Genomic DNA, 17,416 nt, shown 5'->3' on the forward strand with positions numbered 1-17,416 from the left:
CCTGGGACTTTCTGCATGCAAAGTCTGCTCTACTGCTAAGTTCTATGGTCTTTCCTCAAGGATCCCAAAGAAATAAATTAGCAGACTTTTAAAGGACTTTTAGCAGACTTTTAAAGGACTTTTAGCAGACTTTTAGCAGACTTTTAAAGGACTTTTAGCAGACTTTTAGCAGACTTTTAAAGGACTTTTAGCAGACTTTTAAAGGACTTTTAGCAGACTTTTAGCAGACTTTTAAAGGACTTTTAGCAGACTTTTAAAGGACTTTTAGAGGACTTTTAAAGGACTTTTAAAGGACTTTTAGCAGACTTTTAGCAGACTTTTAAAGGACTTTTAAAGGACTTTTAGCAGACTTTTAAAGGACTTTTAGCAGACTTTTAGCAGACTTTTAGCAGACTTTTAGCAGACTTTTAAAGGACTTTTAGCAGACTTTTAGCAGACTTTTAGCTTTAAACGGTAGCTTTCCTTGATAGCTGACACCAAATGCAACTCCATTTTCTCATGCTCATGTCACGCCATTCCATTGTCTGTCCGGGTGGACAGACATTTAACCTGCCCTCAGATTCCTTCTGCCAGTGTTTGTTTATCTGGACAGTCAGAGAGCATATTAAGATATCTGAAGCTTTCAAGGCAACCTCTCAGAGTGGTGACTGTCCTAAACTCCTCGGAGACCTTCTTCCATCAACAGCTTGTGTACAACTTGTAGTGTTGCCTATAATACAGAGGTGGGAAACCTCTGGTCCTCCAGATCTCATTGGACTGCAACTCCTATCAACACTAGCCACCATAAACAATGCTGAAGATTGATGGGAATTGTAGTATTTATGGTTTCATATATCTGAAGAACTTCCTACAGCCAGCATACGAAGAATAACCTGTTTTTGAAGGCTTGTTGGCTGAAAAGCAAGATAATCCATGGACTGAGTAAATCAGATTAATTAATTAAAAACAAGTGAGTGTTCAATGCAAGAGCAGGGCTGGGTCAAGCCATGTAGCTGCCTCAGTTGAATGACAAGATGGCACCCTCTCCCATGCCACATAGAAAAGCTTTTGCTTCCACACTGGTGATGAGACAGCCTAGGGTGACCATATGGAAAGGAGGACAGGACCCCTGCATCTTCAACAGTTGTATTGAAAAGGGAATTTCAGTAGGTGTTATTTGAATATATGGGGAACCTGGTGGAATTTCCTCTTCATCACAACAGTTAAAACTGCAGGTGTTGTGCCCTCTTTCAAATCTGGTCATTCTAGTATAGCTCTTGCAGTGTGATGATGAGGGAATTTTACAAGGTTCTCCATATATACAAATGACACCTGCTGAAATTCTCTTTTCTATGCAACTGTTAAAGATACAGGAGCCCTGTCCTCCTTTTCATATGGTCACCCTACTTACATATGAAAAGATTCATGTGCAAGCTTCAGTTTTGTTACTGAAAACAAATGCCTGGGCTGAGCATGTGGTCAGAGGTACCTTGTTTCTCAGTTCTATGTGTGCCTTTCTGAACCACCAAGCTCCGGTTGGAGGATCTTGGGGTTCTCATGAGCACATTAGCACTAATGCACACACCTCTAAAAAAAATTCTGACTCTGCCAATGGACGGATTATGGAATGAAAGATGCCCAACAACCCACAAAATGCAAATAGAAGAGATTTAACAAACAAACAAAAAGCATTTTCCTAGGTTGAAGGACATAGTTTTCCTTTCTTGTACAGCCTGCTCCCCATGGAAAGGCACTGTCTTTAAACGGTAACTGCTCTTGATCTCCACGAGGCAGGCAGAGCTACTTTAAAAACATTTCAGCCCATCTTCTGATACAGGTTTGTCAGCATGTGCACTTTGTATTAGTGTACTGGGCTAACAATGGTTTCCTACTAGGGGTGTGATCCGCTCCGATTAGGAGCGTAGAAGCAGTAGCAGATTGGCCTGCTCCGCCTTACCCAGAGGCGGAGTAGGAGCGGACCGCGGACCCCTAGAAGCAAGGCGAAGAGAAGCGACCATTTTTCGGAGCTCCTAGTTCAGGCGGAGCGCTCCGGTCGCCATCTTGAAAACATTTCGCCATAGGATTGCATTGCGGCAAATAATCGCGGATAACTACGTTCTTTTTGAAGCTATCGTTCTGGAAATTCTTGTGCTCAGAGAGTCGTGGATGGGGGTCATTTTGAGACCACTCTCACCTCTCTGCATCATGTGGGTCGCGTGCTATATTTTTTTGAAAATCGGGTCAACCGCACAGCTCAAACGGCGTTTTCGGCTTTTCGCCCATAGGATTGCATTGAGGGAAAGACTCGGGCATAACTGGGTTGGTTTTTAAGCTATCGTTCTGAAAATTCTTGTGCACAGAGAGTCATGGATGGGGGTCATTTTGAGACTACTCTCAACTTTCTGCGTCGTGCGGGTCGCGCGCTAGAAGTTTTTAAAAAATCGGCGGGAAAAATACCTTTTTCAAAGGGCTGAGGGGCAGAGTCAGCTCCCGGTCATGATCACATGATCCCAAAGTTAGAGGAGGGCATAGGCAAAACGGGTAACTTGGGATTCTGGGAAACTTCTCTTTCTTCATCTGAACGGGCTTTTCCCAGTGTTTTTTAAAACAGTAGTCCCACCAAATGCACAAACACAACCTGAAATCATATACTAAGCCAAGAATAAGAGATAGAAACACAGCACTGCTACCCACCCTAACTTTGGGGAACAACTGAAAAGATGTGGTGCAAGGGGATGAGCTCCCCTAGGGCATCTCATCGTGGACGTGCCCCCACTCTCTCCTGCACTGGAAGGCCATTAGAGCCTTCCAAAGAGAGTAAAACGGTGGAGCAATGCCTATTATGAGTCGAAGTGAGCGTTTACTTCTTAGTGGTGGAGCAATGCCTGTTATGAGTTAAAGTGAGCGTTTACTTCTTAATCTCAGAGCTGTTGGTGGCTGTCTTGAGTTGAACTGGCAGCTGCTTCCCCCTCCCCCGGGCATGTCCCCCTATTGCTGGTAAAAGACAGATATAGCCTTTTTAAAAAAATTCTTCTTGCTGTTTATTGAGCAACACTGCTGCTTTTAATTCCACCCCTCCTTTGTTTATTGATTGATTTATTCCATTTTATATGCATTACTGGCTTATCCTTGGCTCACTTCCTTATGCCCCCAGAAATGCCAGCTGCATGCCTGCCTGCCTTCCCTCCCTCCTCCCCTGCCCACCTCGCAGGGATGTTGTGTGTGTGTGGCTTTGACTCAGGGGAGAAGTCCTTCCTGCGCTCACTTGGAGTTTTGGAAGTTCCAAATTTTGCAGGTTTAAGCCCCGCCAAAAAACAGGGGATGATGGGACTGCCTTGAGTCTCGGCGTGCGTATGTATCCCTGGATAAGCTGTCATGGTGGTGAGTTTGAGGTTTTTTTTTAACGTGCAAAATTGACGGAGCTATGGAAAGGGGTGTTGGATTTTCATAAATTCCCCAAAAATCAGGGGATGATGGGACTGCCTTGAGTCTCGGCGTGCGTATGTATCCCTGGATAAGCTTTCATGGTGGCGTGTTTGAGGTTTCTAACGTGCAAATTGACGGAGCTATGGAAAGGGGTGTGAATGGGGTGCCCGATTTTCAAAAATTCCCCAAAAATCAGGGGATGATGGGATTGCTTTGAAACTTGGCGTGCGTGTGTATACACCCATGAGGTGTCATGGTGCCAAATGTGAGGTTTCTAACTTGAACAGAAAAAAAGTTGTATAATTTTTTAGCTTTCAATGCAAGCCTATGGGGGGGGAAAACGGAGCTCCGGATCCGGATCCGGAGCTCCGAGCGGAGCGGAGCGGAAGTGGGTGGAGCGGGGGCGGGGCGGAGTGGCCTGATCCGGAAAATGGCGGATCTGCAAGTGAAGCGGAGCGGGGGGTCCGTGCACACCCCTACTTTAAAGGGCTTCAAAAGCAGTAGTGTAGATCCTCTCCAGGTTCCCTTTATCCAAACAGGAGAAGTACCTAGGAAATATGTTCACTATTGGAAGCACAAAAAGATGAACAACACAAAGGATTTTATATTTTAAAAACAAACAAATTAATATTTATTCAGTCCAAGAGGTGTTATATCTTATAATTCATCACTCAGCTCTTGGTTTTACCTTGCCACTAACTAGATGTAGCTTCACCAATCCCTAAGGCCTTAGCTCCAAAATCCTATCTCCTATCTGCCTGCCTGCCTGCTTTCCCCGTATATAAACTCTCTCTACACACTCACACTCACACACACACGCACCTTTCTCTCACCATTCACACTTTCTACCCTACAGTTAACCCTAACTTAACTGGGCTCTATTTAAGAGAGCAAACACAAATAAAAATTAATACAAACCCAACATGGCAAGCATTATGATTTTTTTTGTCAAAGGCTCACTTAACACTGTGTTAAGTTACCAACACCACCCTTGCTTCCTTGTTTGTTTGTTGCACTTTTAAGTCACCCAATAACTCAGTCTGCAAATCATTAAAGCATATAGTGCTGCATCAAATCACTTAGTACAAGACTTAACCCGGGAGTGGGCAACACACTGCACATGGGCGAATGCAGCCCCCCTCCATCCCAACTATATCCCCTGTTGTTGCCACCATGCTGCCAAAGACAAGAAGCTGAATTTGTCCTTTTTCAGTTCCTTTTTTTTTTTGCAACTGCTGCATCACCAAATTTAGCAATGCAGCAACAGCAGAAGTACAGCCCTCGGACACCCTCTCCCCCAAAGTTGCTCAACCCTAGCCTAGCTGGACTGGAAATGGTGCACATTCTTATGACCAGGACTTTTGCCAGATGAGAGGCTCTGATGTCCGTGGGCCAACAAATCCACTCTGCATTTCAGTCAGAACTCTAAAAGAGCTATCCAAGGTGCTCCCACATCTTGGATAGTTCATTTAGAGTTCTGCCTGAAACCTGGAGCGGATTTACCACCTCACCAATGTCGGAGTCACCAGCCTCCTCTGGAAAAAAATACTGCACAATAGCTAGGAGTCTATCAAACAATCAGTGGTCAGGGGAAAAGGGTGAGGCCAGAGGAACTGGGCATGGCTGTCTCGGCAACCCCAGAGGGCCAGATTTCATCCTCCAGACAGAGGTTCTGAGCCCCTCCTTTAGAGAAGCAGGAGCTGGCTTCACAACATGATTCATGGGCAGTAACACAACACAGTCTCTAGCTCCTACCTGGGCAAGCTAAGGGAGGATGCTGTGGTTCCCTGGCTGACAGCTGATTGGCCACTGTGTGAACAGAGTGCTGGACAGAGGCAGCTGGACAAGCATCTGTCAGGGATGCTTTAGGGTGGATTCCTGCATTGAGCAGTGGGTTGGACTCGATGGCCTTGTAGGCCCCTTCCAACTCTGCTATTCTATGATTCTATGATTCTATGACTAGATGGACCCTTGGTCTGATCCAGCAGGGCTCTTCTCATGTTCTTATGTCCTTTTGCAGAAAGAGATACATTTATGATTCTGTCCCCCTGTTTCTAGCTAAACGGTGTCCTCACTAGCTTGCCAGTGACTCTGAAGGATGGGAAAATGCAGATATTCCAGAGCGGCCTGAAAGCCGTGCTGGAAACGGACTTTGGCCTGCAAGTGTCCTTCGATTGGAGCCAGCTGCTGGTCATCACCCTGCCCAGCAGCTACTATGGCGCTGTCTGTGGCTTCTGTGGGAATTTCAACCAAAACCCGGACGATGACATGGTGACCTCCACCGGGAAAAAGGCCACTACTGTGGTGGAGTGGGCTGGAAGCTGGAAAGTGCAGGACCGTGACCCCTTCTGCTGGGACGTCTGCCACGGGAGCTGCCCTAGATGTGAAGAGAGCAAACGGCAGCTCTTTGGAAGCGAAGAATTCTGTGGGCTGATCTCCAAATTGGATGGGGGGCCCTTCCGTGAATGTCATCGCAAGTTAAGCCCCAATGGTTTCTTCGACAGGTGCATCTACGATGTCTGTCTCAATGGGGGTGCCAAAAATACACTGTGCCAAGCATTGGATGCTTATGCTAGCAACTGCCACAAAGAAGGCGTGATCATCCGGGACTGGAGGCAGCGGAGCGGCTGTGGTGAGTACAGGTCGGCAACATGGGATGGAGTGGGAGTCAGCATTAGGGTGGTTACTTATGAATTGCCACAAAAGGGGACATGCATCACCTCGAAAAGCAGGACAAAAAAGATCATCAATCTCCCCCCATATAAATGATATAATTTAAAGGTATAGATGCAAATTTAGAAATCATGATTATACTTAAAGTTATACTTTAGGTGTATCATAAAGGCCAATGGCAGCCAAGACTGTGGTGCAGGTAGCCACTAGGAATAGCAGGGACATGGGAGAGGCGGTGGAAATTGGACACCCAAAGGGAGCAGATGTTTGGTCTTCCCAAAGTCCTAGCATTAAATGATGCACCAGCACTTGATGCCAAGTCAGTACTTTATTTGCTGTAAAGGCTTTGCCACTCTGTCTCCCCCCAGCTTTGCCCTGTCCTGAGAACAGCCACTATGAGGCCTGCGGAAATGCCTGCCCAGCCACCTGCTCCAACCGATCTGCTCCATCGACTTGCAAAAAGCCCTGCGTGGAGACCTGCCAATGCGACAAAGGCTATGTGCTCAGCTCTGACAAATGCGTCCCAGTGGGGAGCTGTGGCTGCGCCCACAATGGCCTCTACTATAAGCCCAACCAGCAGTTCTGGGCTGATGAGAAATGCACCTCTCGTTGCCGGTGTGATCCCCAGCTGGGCGTAGTGGAGTGCCAGCCAGCCCGCTGCAAGGCTAGCGAACAATGCATCACGGTTGATGGGATACGGGACTGTCACCCCAGAAAATATACCACTTGTGCAGCAACTGGGGACCATCACTATACCACCTTTGATGGGAAGAGATATGATTTTACCGGCACTTGCATCTACCAGCTGGTTGGGCTCTGCTCCAAGGATCCTTCTCTCACTCCATTCACCATCAAGATCCAGAACAGCCAAGGCAATAAGACAATGCCGTTCTCTTCTGTGATTACCCTGGAAGTCTATAATAGGACCATTACAATTTGCCAGAAGTATCCTCACACAATACAGGTAGAGATGTCAATTGCTCGGCTGCTAGTGGTAGTGGGATGATCTAAAAACAGCCTTTTAATGACCATGGTACACCTTTTTCCTATGGTATCCACAGACCTGCGTTTCTCCATGTGTATGTGATTTAAATAATGCAATAATATTGAAATCTTGTTTTTGCTTTCTTTCACTCCCTTTTAAAAACATCTATTTTCCCACTTTTGAATACTTCCTTTATTTATTTATTTGATTTACATCCTGCCTTGAAACTCTCCCCATGGTCTGAGTTTGATCCCAGCGGAAGCTGGTTTCAGGCAGCCGGCTCGGGTCGACTCAGCTTTCCATCCTCCCGAGGTCGGTAAAATGAGTACCCAGTTAGCTGGGGGAAAGGTAATAACGGCTGGGGAAGGCGACGGCAAACCACCCCGCTATAAGGCCTGCCAAGAAAACGTCAGCGAAAGCTGGTGTCCCTCCAAGAGTCAGTAATGACTCAGTGCTTGCACGAGAGGTTCCTTCCCTTTCCTTCTTTCTTCCAAGGTGCTCAAGGTGGTATACCTGGTTCCCCTCCCCATTTTTATCCTCACAACAACCCTGTGAGGTAAGTGAGGCAGACAGAATGTGACTGCCCTCACCTACTGAGTTACATCACTGAGTGAGGATTTGAATCTGGGTCTCCCCAGCCCTAGTCTGGCACTCTGGCTACAATAATTTGGTTCAGTGTTCTGGGAATTGAATCTTTACAACTGACCAACACTCAACTACTCATAGGATCCCACCAACATTCAACTACTCAACTATTCTACTGCAAGGATCTGAGCCCAATAGGCATATTTACTTTGGACTAAGTCTCACTGTGTTTTGTGGCTTACTCCTTATTTATTGTGTTTTGGATTGCAACCTCAGTCAGGGTGTTAATCTATTTTCTGTTATTGTCTTCCCTGAGTTGGTGACCTTTGTTTTGATATCTTGGCAATCGATTGGTTCCAGATTTAATCATATTGAAAGTACTGACTATGTCTACAATGAACCCAACATCCCTTGTATCTCCCATAGGTAGACGGAGTGTTTATGGATTTGCCCTTTTACCATGAAGATGTGATCAAGGCCTACATCAGCGGAGCCCATGTCCTCGTAATGACCAAGTTTGATCTTACCGTGACCTTCAGCTGGAACAGACTTGTCCATGTCACTGTTCCCAAAACGTATCTCAATGCAGTTTGTGGTCTCTGTGGCAATGACAATGGGGAACCCGGTGATGATCTGATCATGAAGGATGGGAGACAGGCGGCGAATGCCATTCAGTTTGCTGAGAGCTGGAAAGTAGGTGAGATTCCTGGTTGTGTGAATGGATGTACCAGGAACTGCCCAGTTTGTTCTGAAGCACCAAAACAAATCTACAAGGGTGATCAGTACTGTGGGATCCTCTCCAGAAAGGACGGACCCTTCAGGCAATGCCATGAAGTGATCGACCCAACGCCGTACCTTGACAACTGTGTCTTTGATGTCTGCCAGTACAAGGGACACCATGGAACTCTCTGCAGTGCTGTCAGTGCCTATGTTACAGCCTGCCAAGCTCAGGGCATCCGGATTGAGCAGTGGCGATCACCCTCCTTCTGCAGTAAGTATTAGATCTGCTTTCATTTGGTAGCATCTGGGGAGCATAGCAAAAGGACCTTTCTAAGGGGCCAATGAGATGAGATGTTAGCTGCATCTTTCCATTTAACATGGGCAGGGGATCCTGAAGCCCAGGTGACAAATCCAGCCCTCCAGATTTCCCCTGAGGGTCAGGGGAGTGTGTGTGTGTGTGTTGGGGAGTTGTTCCCACTCTGCTCTATTTTTTTGTGTAAGAGTAAGGAAAAGTGCTCAACGTTGAGCCCAGATGTCCTGATTCCCCTCTTGCTACGATGACATCTAGTCTGAGATATTGGTACACACCCTTTTCTTTTGCAGCTATTCATGGTCTCCCATGCTTTCTTTTAGGACTTTCCTGCCCACTTAACACACACTACGATCTCTGTGGAAATGGTTGCCCTGTCACATGCCACGGCCTCTCTGCTCCTGACGGGTGTAAGACGTCCTGCAAAGAAGGCTGCTATTGCAATGCTGGCTTTGTCCTCAGTGGTGACCAGTGTGTCCCCAAGGGAGACTGTGGCTGCGTATACAAGGGAAGATACTACAAAAAGGGAGATGATTTCTTCCCCGATCCTTCCTGCCAGGAAAGATGCCGCTGCAAAGACAATGGAATCGTGGAATGCCAGAAGGTCTCCTGTGGGGCCCAAGAGGAATGCAGGGTAAAGAATGGCGTCCAAGGCTGCCACCCCGTTGGCTGTGCAAAATGCAGTGTGACCAGAGGAATCCACTACCTTACCTTTGATGGACAGACCTTCACCTTCCCAGGTTCTTGTGGTTACACTTTGGCCAAAGTCTGCAGCAGGGATCCTGAGATTGCAAGGTTTTCTGTGGTTGTGGAGAATGAGAGCTCTGGAGGCAAAGTTCTGCCAAAGATGGTTGTCATCACTGTTCATGGTTACATCATCACTCTTGTGAAGGGAATGGCCTGGAAGGTTATGGTAGGTCCCCTTTATTGTTCATTTTACTGTGACGTCAACAGACCTGCCTTTCCAGCCCATGTACAGGCAACTCCTCCACTATTTGAAAGTTTCATACTTCCTTGGAGAAACACTGGGAGAACTAAGTAATATTCACAGCAGGACTGCTGCCTTTCCTTGGGAAGTATTGATCTTCCATTGTCCAGTTTTAACCAGTCTAAAAGATCAGTAATGTATGAGATGGCTCATATGGAATATCACCTAGGCAGGGCTGGCTCCAGGCTTGGGAGAGGCTGGGAAAGTTCCCCCAGTGGGCTCTTTCCTCTGTTACCTTGGCAGAGAGGCAGTAGCAATGCCATAAGCAGCACCTGGTATCTGGGTCTAGGCTAACCACCATTTTATTTCCCACAATGCCCCAGGGCGTCACTATACCAGTGGAATTGTGGGAAATGAAGATGACGATTCCCAGACCAAGCTATCTGGTGTTAATTGGAATGCTGGGTTTTTTTTTAAAAAAAAGAGATCCCCAAACCATGGCTCAGCTGTAAGCCCAACGATGCAAGATGTTGACATTGGCCTTGCCATCAAGTTAGTGACATATAGAGTGGCCACTTATGAATTGCCAAAAAGGAGGACATGCATTGCAAAAACCACCACCACCACAACAACCAGGACACCAATTTGCATAAAATATGCATATGGTGTTTTATATGTAGAGATGCAAATTTAGAAAGAATCATCATGATTTAGGTGGAATGGCTGTGACTAGGTGGCCTGTCCACCTTCTTCAATCTGCTGTCCAGGTGCTAATCATTGATGGGCAATTTCAAGGCCCCTTTGTGCCTCCCCCTTCTCACAGCATCATCAGACGAGTGTTTTATTGCACACCCATTACTGCCCACTCATGATTTTTTTTGCACGTCTTTTAGATGACGCCATCTGCCTCCTGCACACCTCCCACTCCTTCCACTCATTTTTCTGTGGCAAAAAAAAACACAAAAAACAGGAAAATCTGAATTTTTTTTAAATGAAACTTGCTGCCATTTCCTGCTGTGTGCAGGAAAAGCAGTTCAATAAAAATGCCCACATTGGCAGGATCTACACGACAGCTTTAAAATGGTTTATAACAGTAGTGGCAACTGTTGGGGCCCAGGACACACTCCATATACAGTTTTCAAACCATTTTCAAAGTGTCATATCCTGCTTGGTGTAGATCTGGCCGTGGTCGTTGCTGCATCCTTTCTCTCCCCATGTAAAGAGATCGTCACTATTGTGGGACAGCAGCAGAAAGCCAGACCGAAGGTAGGGAAACGTGAAAATCCCCCCGTCTGATGATGCCCTTATAGTTTTTCATCTTTCTGCTGGACTTGGACCACCTTTCAAAATGGAGCACCATCCTTTGGCTGCCCTTCAACTAGACCACTGTCCTCTGTAAAAGAGGACATGTGGCCACCTGAGTTTGCAAGGGACAAGATGGTGAGTAAAGAGGAAGCATTAGCAACTTGGGTTTCCTCTTTCCGTATTGTTAGTGTAACATACAAAGTGGAAACCTATCGAGTGTGTCCGGATCAGGATTTGCACATTATGAAAGCATCAAAAGAAGAAGTTTGCACTCCTCGGCTGGGTACTCAAGCTTCCTTTCCCCCTGGAAACATGTGGTGTTGACCTGGGTCTCCCTTTCCTTCTAACCAAATAGTCTGTGGATTTTTCTCTTCTGTCGGCACAGGTGGATGGAGAGGCCTATGCCCTGCCGCTGGTGTTAGGGAGAAGAAACGTCTGGGTAAATCAAGAGGGGAAGAATATTGTACTCCAGACCGATTTTGGCTTCAAGGTCTTCTATGATTCTTCCCATTATATCATGGTGTTAATCCCCAGCTCCTACCAAGGACATGTATGTGGCCTGTGTGGCAACTTCAATGGCGTCCGGAGCGATGAATTCCAACTGCCCAATGAGAAGAGCACACGGAACGTGACAGAATTCGCAGCATCTTGGAAGGTTTCAGGCAACAGTGCCAGCTGTTCTGATGAGTGTGAGCAGAACTGTCCCTTGTGCGACGCCATCAAGACGAGGCCATATCAGACCAAGGGCTTGTGCGGGCTGATCGAAGCTGCCTCTGGCCCTTTCAGTGAATGTCACAGCGTGGTGAAGCCGGCTGAGTATTTTAAGCAGTGCCTCTATGACATGTGCACTGACAAAGGAGCAAACAAAACCCTCTGCCAGAGCCTTCAGGCATACGCGGCTGCGTGCCAAGCCGCTGGAGCAAATCTCAAGGCTTGGAGGACAACCTCCTTCTGCCGTAAGTTTCTGAGAATGGACCTGCTTCTGCTGTGGTCAACGTCTCCACTAGGCCTGCCGCCTTGTCTCTCTGCTGCTCTTAGCGACATGTACCTCTCCATTTTTCCCATTCTCTCTCCCAGTTTTCTTTCTCCTCCTGTGCCTCTGCTTCCCCTCTTTCATGAGAGCCAGTTTACTGGCTAGAGTGTTAGGTTAGGGCTGGGGGACAGGGCCGGGGACAAGGGTAGGCATGATTGGGCATCTGCCAAGGGCCCACACCCTTGGTCCCTTAGACGTGCTTCTCCTCTTCAACACTGCAAACTGCTTATTCACCTCCATTTCACTCTGGCCAAGACAATGGTGGCAGTGAGGAGGAGGGGGAGCAGGGGATGCCACAACCTACTTGCTCACTGGCTCTCTGCTTTTCAAGCGAGTGCTAGCAATGATGGGGAAAGAAGATGAGGAGCACTAGCAGCTAGTGACAATGGTAGTGAGAAGCTAGACTCACTGAGGGAGGGGCCCCATTGAGAGTCCTCTCAGAAACCTGGAGCCAGCACCGCTGGTGGGGGAAACCCAGGTTCAAATCCCCACTGAGACACAAAACCCATTGAATGACCTTGCACCAGTCACTATCTTTTAGCCTAGGCTGCCTTGGTGGGGAGAAGAAACATATATGCCACTCTGAGCTCCTTGGAGGAGAGGTGCGATATAATCACACTAAACAAACAATGAAGCCCCCACCCCTCATTTTTTAAAGTCCCACTTCCTTTGGCTGTTGTCTTCCAAGGGCCCCTGGTTGAAGCTTTCCTAGCCCTGGGTTTCACCTACTACTTCCTTAAGGCTGTGTACTTGACCTGCCTCTCTCTAGGGCTGGACCAGCTTAGCCAATCACCAAGAGAACATCTTCTGCCTGCTCCACCCCTCTCTGACAACATTAGGGCAATTTAACTAATGGCCTCAACACCACCACTATCACCACCACCAAATCCCTGAGCACAAGGTGGTGGTAAGTTGTGGTCCACCAGTTGTGTTGGTCTACAACTCCCACCAGCCCTAGCCAGCATAGCCAGTGGGTTGGGGGTGATGGGAATTGCAGACCAAAAGATCTGGAGGACCACAAGTTGCCCATTACAATACATATTGCTCAGCTGCCATTATTATCCCCTGAAATCCTCCCCGTAGGAATCAAAATGGTCTTTTGTTGGCAGTCCTATAACAACACCTCACTTCTCTCTCCAGCCTTCACTTGCCCAGCCAACAGCCAGTATGAACTGTGTACCAGGTCTTGTGATCTCACCTGCGCAGGCCTATCTGCTCCCACCCTGTGTACCAAGAAATGCTTTGAAGGCTGCCAGTGCAATGCTGGCTATGTGTCTGATGGGGTAACATGTGTGTCCATGGACAGGTGTGGCTGTGTGCATGATGGGCGCTACATCAAGGTGGGTGAACTTTCTCCTAATATAATGTTTAAAAGCAAGTGGGTTTGGCTCAAGCAGGGCTCTGCTTGCAGTCTGCTCACCTTGAACCTTGAGCATCTGAAGCTACTTCCCCCTTTCCCTGTGGCAGAGGGAAACTGCATCACAAAATTTGGGAAATTGCTAGTATCCAATATAACTGTGTTTCAGTTTGCATATTGGTTTAGGAAATACAAATCAGGGGACTGAACAAATTTCTCCCCCATTCCTACTTATCTGGGAATAAGGTCCATTTAACTCAATGGGACTTAATTCTAAGAAGACATACATAGGATTGCAATGTGAGGCTGCAATCCTATGCACAGTTAACGGAGAGTAAGTCCCATTGACCACAAAGAGACTTATTTCTAAGTAAACATACATAGTTGATTTGCCTGCATTTCAGTCATAAACATAAAGGAGATACTTTGTAGTTTTCCTGTGAGAAAATCCTACCACCATTTGTTTCGTTCAATTTGACATTTCAAGAAGGAAGCATTTATTTAGATGAAAATGCCTCCTACAACCTCTGCCAAATGCAGAAACTAATTTTGAAATGTCAACTTTTTCTGTTGGGACAACCCCCCCCCCCATTTTCATCAGAATGAAATAGATATTTTAGATAAACAAATAAACAAACATATCATTTCCAGAGCAGCGGTACATCACTGACCTTTGTCTGGGGATTATTCCCTGTAGGCTGAAGAAACCGTCATCAACAAGGACTGCTCCGAGAAATGCACCTGCCACGCCTCAGGCCGCCTCACCTGTGAAGGGATCAGCTGCAGGAAAGGGGAGACGTGTGCCCTCAAGGAGGGCGTCCGAAGCTGTGTGAGGCAGGAAGGCCAGTGTACCCTCACCTTAGGAGCCCAGCTCACCACCTTTGATGGTGCCTCAGGGGAAATACTATACAGTGGTATCTATGAGGTGGTGTCTCTCTGCAACTCCACAGCCCGTACCTGGTTCCGGGTGATGGTGGACGTGAGAGATTGCAGCAGTGGCGAGGCGAGGGCTGCTGCTTCGGTCTACGTCTTCTTCCGACAGGCCTTTATTGCCATTAACAGGAACAAGGAGGCTTGGGTAAGAAAGCTTGGCTTGCTACACTGTGTTATGCAGGGCTTCACAGAGGGCCCTGCACTGAGGGAAAACTGAGCTTGTGAGAAAGCAAGAGGGAACATGAGCACAGGCCTTCATTGGGCCTGTTCAGACAATACGCTAAGCCATGGTTAGTCTGCTAACCCTTTTGCAGCAAGTGGTTAGTGAGCACATTTAAACTGCGGTTATGTAGCCAGCCACCATGGTTAGGAATGGTTCACATGACATGCTAAGTCATGGGTCACATGACATGCTAAGCCACAATGTTTAGTTCAAAGTGCTTAGCTTAACCATCGTGGTTTAGCGTGTCGTCTGAACAGAGTCATTTCTGTTTTGCAGAAGGGGCCTGAACCAACCTCAATCATGGGGCTGTCACAAGCCCTTCTCTGCCAGTAGTAGTGATTACCAAGCAATAGGGATATGGCTTTGCTTTCTTCCTTCCCCGTCACTTTCTCCTTACCACTAGGCCTCCATATTTCTCTTTTACTCTCTCTAACCCTTTCTTTTAGAAACGAAACAGAGCAGTGAGTAGATAAGAGAAAACGGTGGCTAGGCTCGTGGTGTGATCCATCTTAGGTAGGCTTCCGTTGTGGGTCCCAGCCCACCATCTGAAGACCAGTGTGTTAAGTGATCTTGATCTATGCCATGCTTTCTCTCTCTCTGTCTGCCTGTGTACTCTAGGTGAATGGACAGCCGGTGCAGCTACCAGCAACTGTTTCTGAAGAAGTGTCTGTGAGCCTCCTCCAAGATGTTGTCACGATCAGCCATAGGACTGGCCTTCGGGTTCTCTTTGGCCTCAGAGGGGAAGTGACAGTCTCAGTCAAAAGCAGCCTGGCAGGCAGCCTGTGTGCATCCTGTGGGAATTTCAATGGTGACAGCTCTGATGACCTGGTACTACCGAACGGAAAGGTTGTGGGGGACATCTCTGAGGTCATTGATGCTTGGCAAGCCAGAGACTTTATGGGCTGGTGAGTTGCTTTAAATCTAAAACCCCTGTAAATAACCATGACTAGAGAATGACAAGCAGATAATAAAGGCCTTGTGTAGAAAAGCTCTAAATCACCCTCTGATGCTGCTATTAGGCTTGGAGGGGGGAAATATATATAGGTACCTGTATCATGCATAATGTTTTGTGTGTGGTTTGGGAATTGGTTTATATAGGGGAAATGGCAAGGGGAGAAAGGACTAACCCCCTCCCCACTCTTCCAAGCCCCAATCAAAATCAGGTCCTTCTACAGCTGGCTGCTTTAAAGTTTTGGTTTTTTTTTAAAGGCAGGAGATCTGGGCAGGATCTACACTACTGCTTTAAAACGGTTTATAACAGTAGTGACAACTGTTGGGGCCCAGGACACATTCCATGTACAGTTTTCAAACCGTTTTCAAAGTGTCATGTCCTGCTTGGTGTAGATCTGGCCCTGATCATGAATAAGTGGCCAGAGATGGGTCTTTCACAACATCTGCCATTTGATCCTGTTATCTGGAAACTCCAGGGATTGAACTGGGGTCTTCTGCATGCAAGTCATGTGCTCTACACCTGAGTCATGTCTCTTCCCCAACACCTTCTGGGTGCCTCTGGACTGGCTAAGCTTTGGGGTTGCAAAGAGCATCAATTAATCCTTATTTTCTCTCCTAGTGAACAATAATCCCAAGGTACTGCCAAAACCATCACTTCAAGATACTTTCCACAATTCTGCTTTTGAGCGTCGTTGCCTACCAAGCCTCAACAAGCTGCCATGAAAGCAAGAAGGATGTTGCAAGATATGTGTGCATGGTTCATGTCAATAAAGTTATAGATTTGTTTCCAAAGTAATCTTTCTGGCAATATATCACCAACATTCATGGATTCTCAGTCTGGGGGCTGGATTGATGTAATACTGCAGCTTAGGGGGAAATACCCCTTTTAAAAAATGACCCATTACAGACCTCTGAGAGACAGGACTACCTTTGGATTTCCTCCCAGCTAGTGCTTCTTACATAATCATACCACTCATTAATGAATAGCAGATGGTTAAGCAGGCTCTTTTTAAGGGCTGCTTCTTCAGATGTGATTGACCAGGGAGAAAGCTGAACTGATCAAGAGGTTGTAACCCCAAGGTTGGCAACCTGTAGCCCTTGAGCTGCCGGCAACCCCAACCTCTCTTCATGTGTCCTTCTAGCATCCTAGTCAGCATCTGTTGCTGCTGCCTGCAAACTCACAGCTGATCCAGTTGATGCTTTCAAAGGATGTCCATAAACAGGCTGGTTTCCACTGGGGGAATGCAGCCTACACTGGTAAAAGTCTTGCCCACTCCTGGTGCAAACATTCACACATCTCTCCACAACTCCCTCACTACAACCACTTGGTCTCACCACAGAAAGAACACAGATGATATTGGCGGAGTTTGATTCTGGAATCAAGGAGATCACTGCAAAAGCATGTGATAGTGCCTGGGATTACTAAGCTAAGGTGACCTGAGGGTCAGGGAGTACTGATTCATTCACATTCACACACACACACACACACACACACACACACACACACTGTTGCCTAGGTGGGATATAAATAACACATCGTAGGAGAGGTGAACACATTTTTGACACTCTTGCTGATGGTGTGTGTGTGTGTGTGTGTGTGTGTGTGTGTGTGTGTGTGTGTGTGGAGAAATGCAGCTCTGTGTCTTGCATGGGAAAGTATTTGTAGGGAAGAATGATTGTTCCATGCTATCTGTTGGAGGGCAAATTATTACAAGAGACGGGAATGCTGCTGAATATGCCATTCTCTTCTTGAGTTCTCCCCATCTTTAGGGATGTTTAGCCAGTGCCTGATGATGATGATGATTTATTCAATTTATATTCAACTTATATCCTGCCTATATACCAAATACTCTATGCGGCATCGTGTTGTGTGTGTGAATGAGTACTCACTGTCCTGAGCAACTGAGTGGGTGTTCGAGAAACGGTGAGAATGAAATCAGTGCAAAATTCACTTGTCCACAATTCTGACTTGTGATGAAGATGCTTCCATCCCAGACACACCTTACAC

At 46.9% G+C, this 17,416-nt stretch overlaps 1 protein-coding gene across 1 annotated transcript in view; it reads left to right on the plus strand.

Annotated features, from left to right (window-relative positions):
• Positions 1-15,366, plus strand: part of LOC134408347 (IgGFc-binding protein-like) — a 41,470-nt gene extending 26,104 nt beyond the window's left edge. The window contains exons 12-19 of the mRNA XM_063140601.1: positions 5,464-6,037; positions 6,447-7,042; positions 8,075-8,639; positions 9,002-9,591; positions 11,297-11,867; positions 13,085-13,284; positions 13,999-14,379; positions 15,076-15,366. Of these exons, the coding sequence (XP_062996671.1) occupies positions 5,464-6,037; positions 6,447-7,042; positions 8,075-8,639; positions 9,002-9,591; positions 11,297-11,867; positions 13,085-13,284; positions 13,999-14,379; positions 15,076-15,366 (3,768 nt within the window). The remainder of the gene's footprint in view (positions 1-5,463; positions 6,038-6,446; positions 7,043-8,074; positions 8,640-9,001; positions 9,592-11,296; positions 11,868-13,084; positions 13,285-13,998; positions 14,380-15,075) is intronic.
• Positions 15,367-17,416: the final 2,050 nt, after the last annotated feature.

Source organism: Elgaria multicarinata, chromosome 13 (assembly GCF_023053635.1).
Source record: "Elgaria multicarinata webbii isolate HBS135686 ecotype San Diego chromosome 13, rElgMul1.1.pri, whole genome shotgun sequence".
NCBI lineage: Eukaryota > Metazoa > Chordata > Lepidosauria > Squamata > Anguidae > Elgaria > Elgaria multicarinata.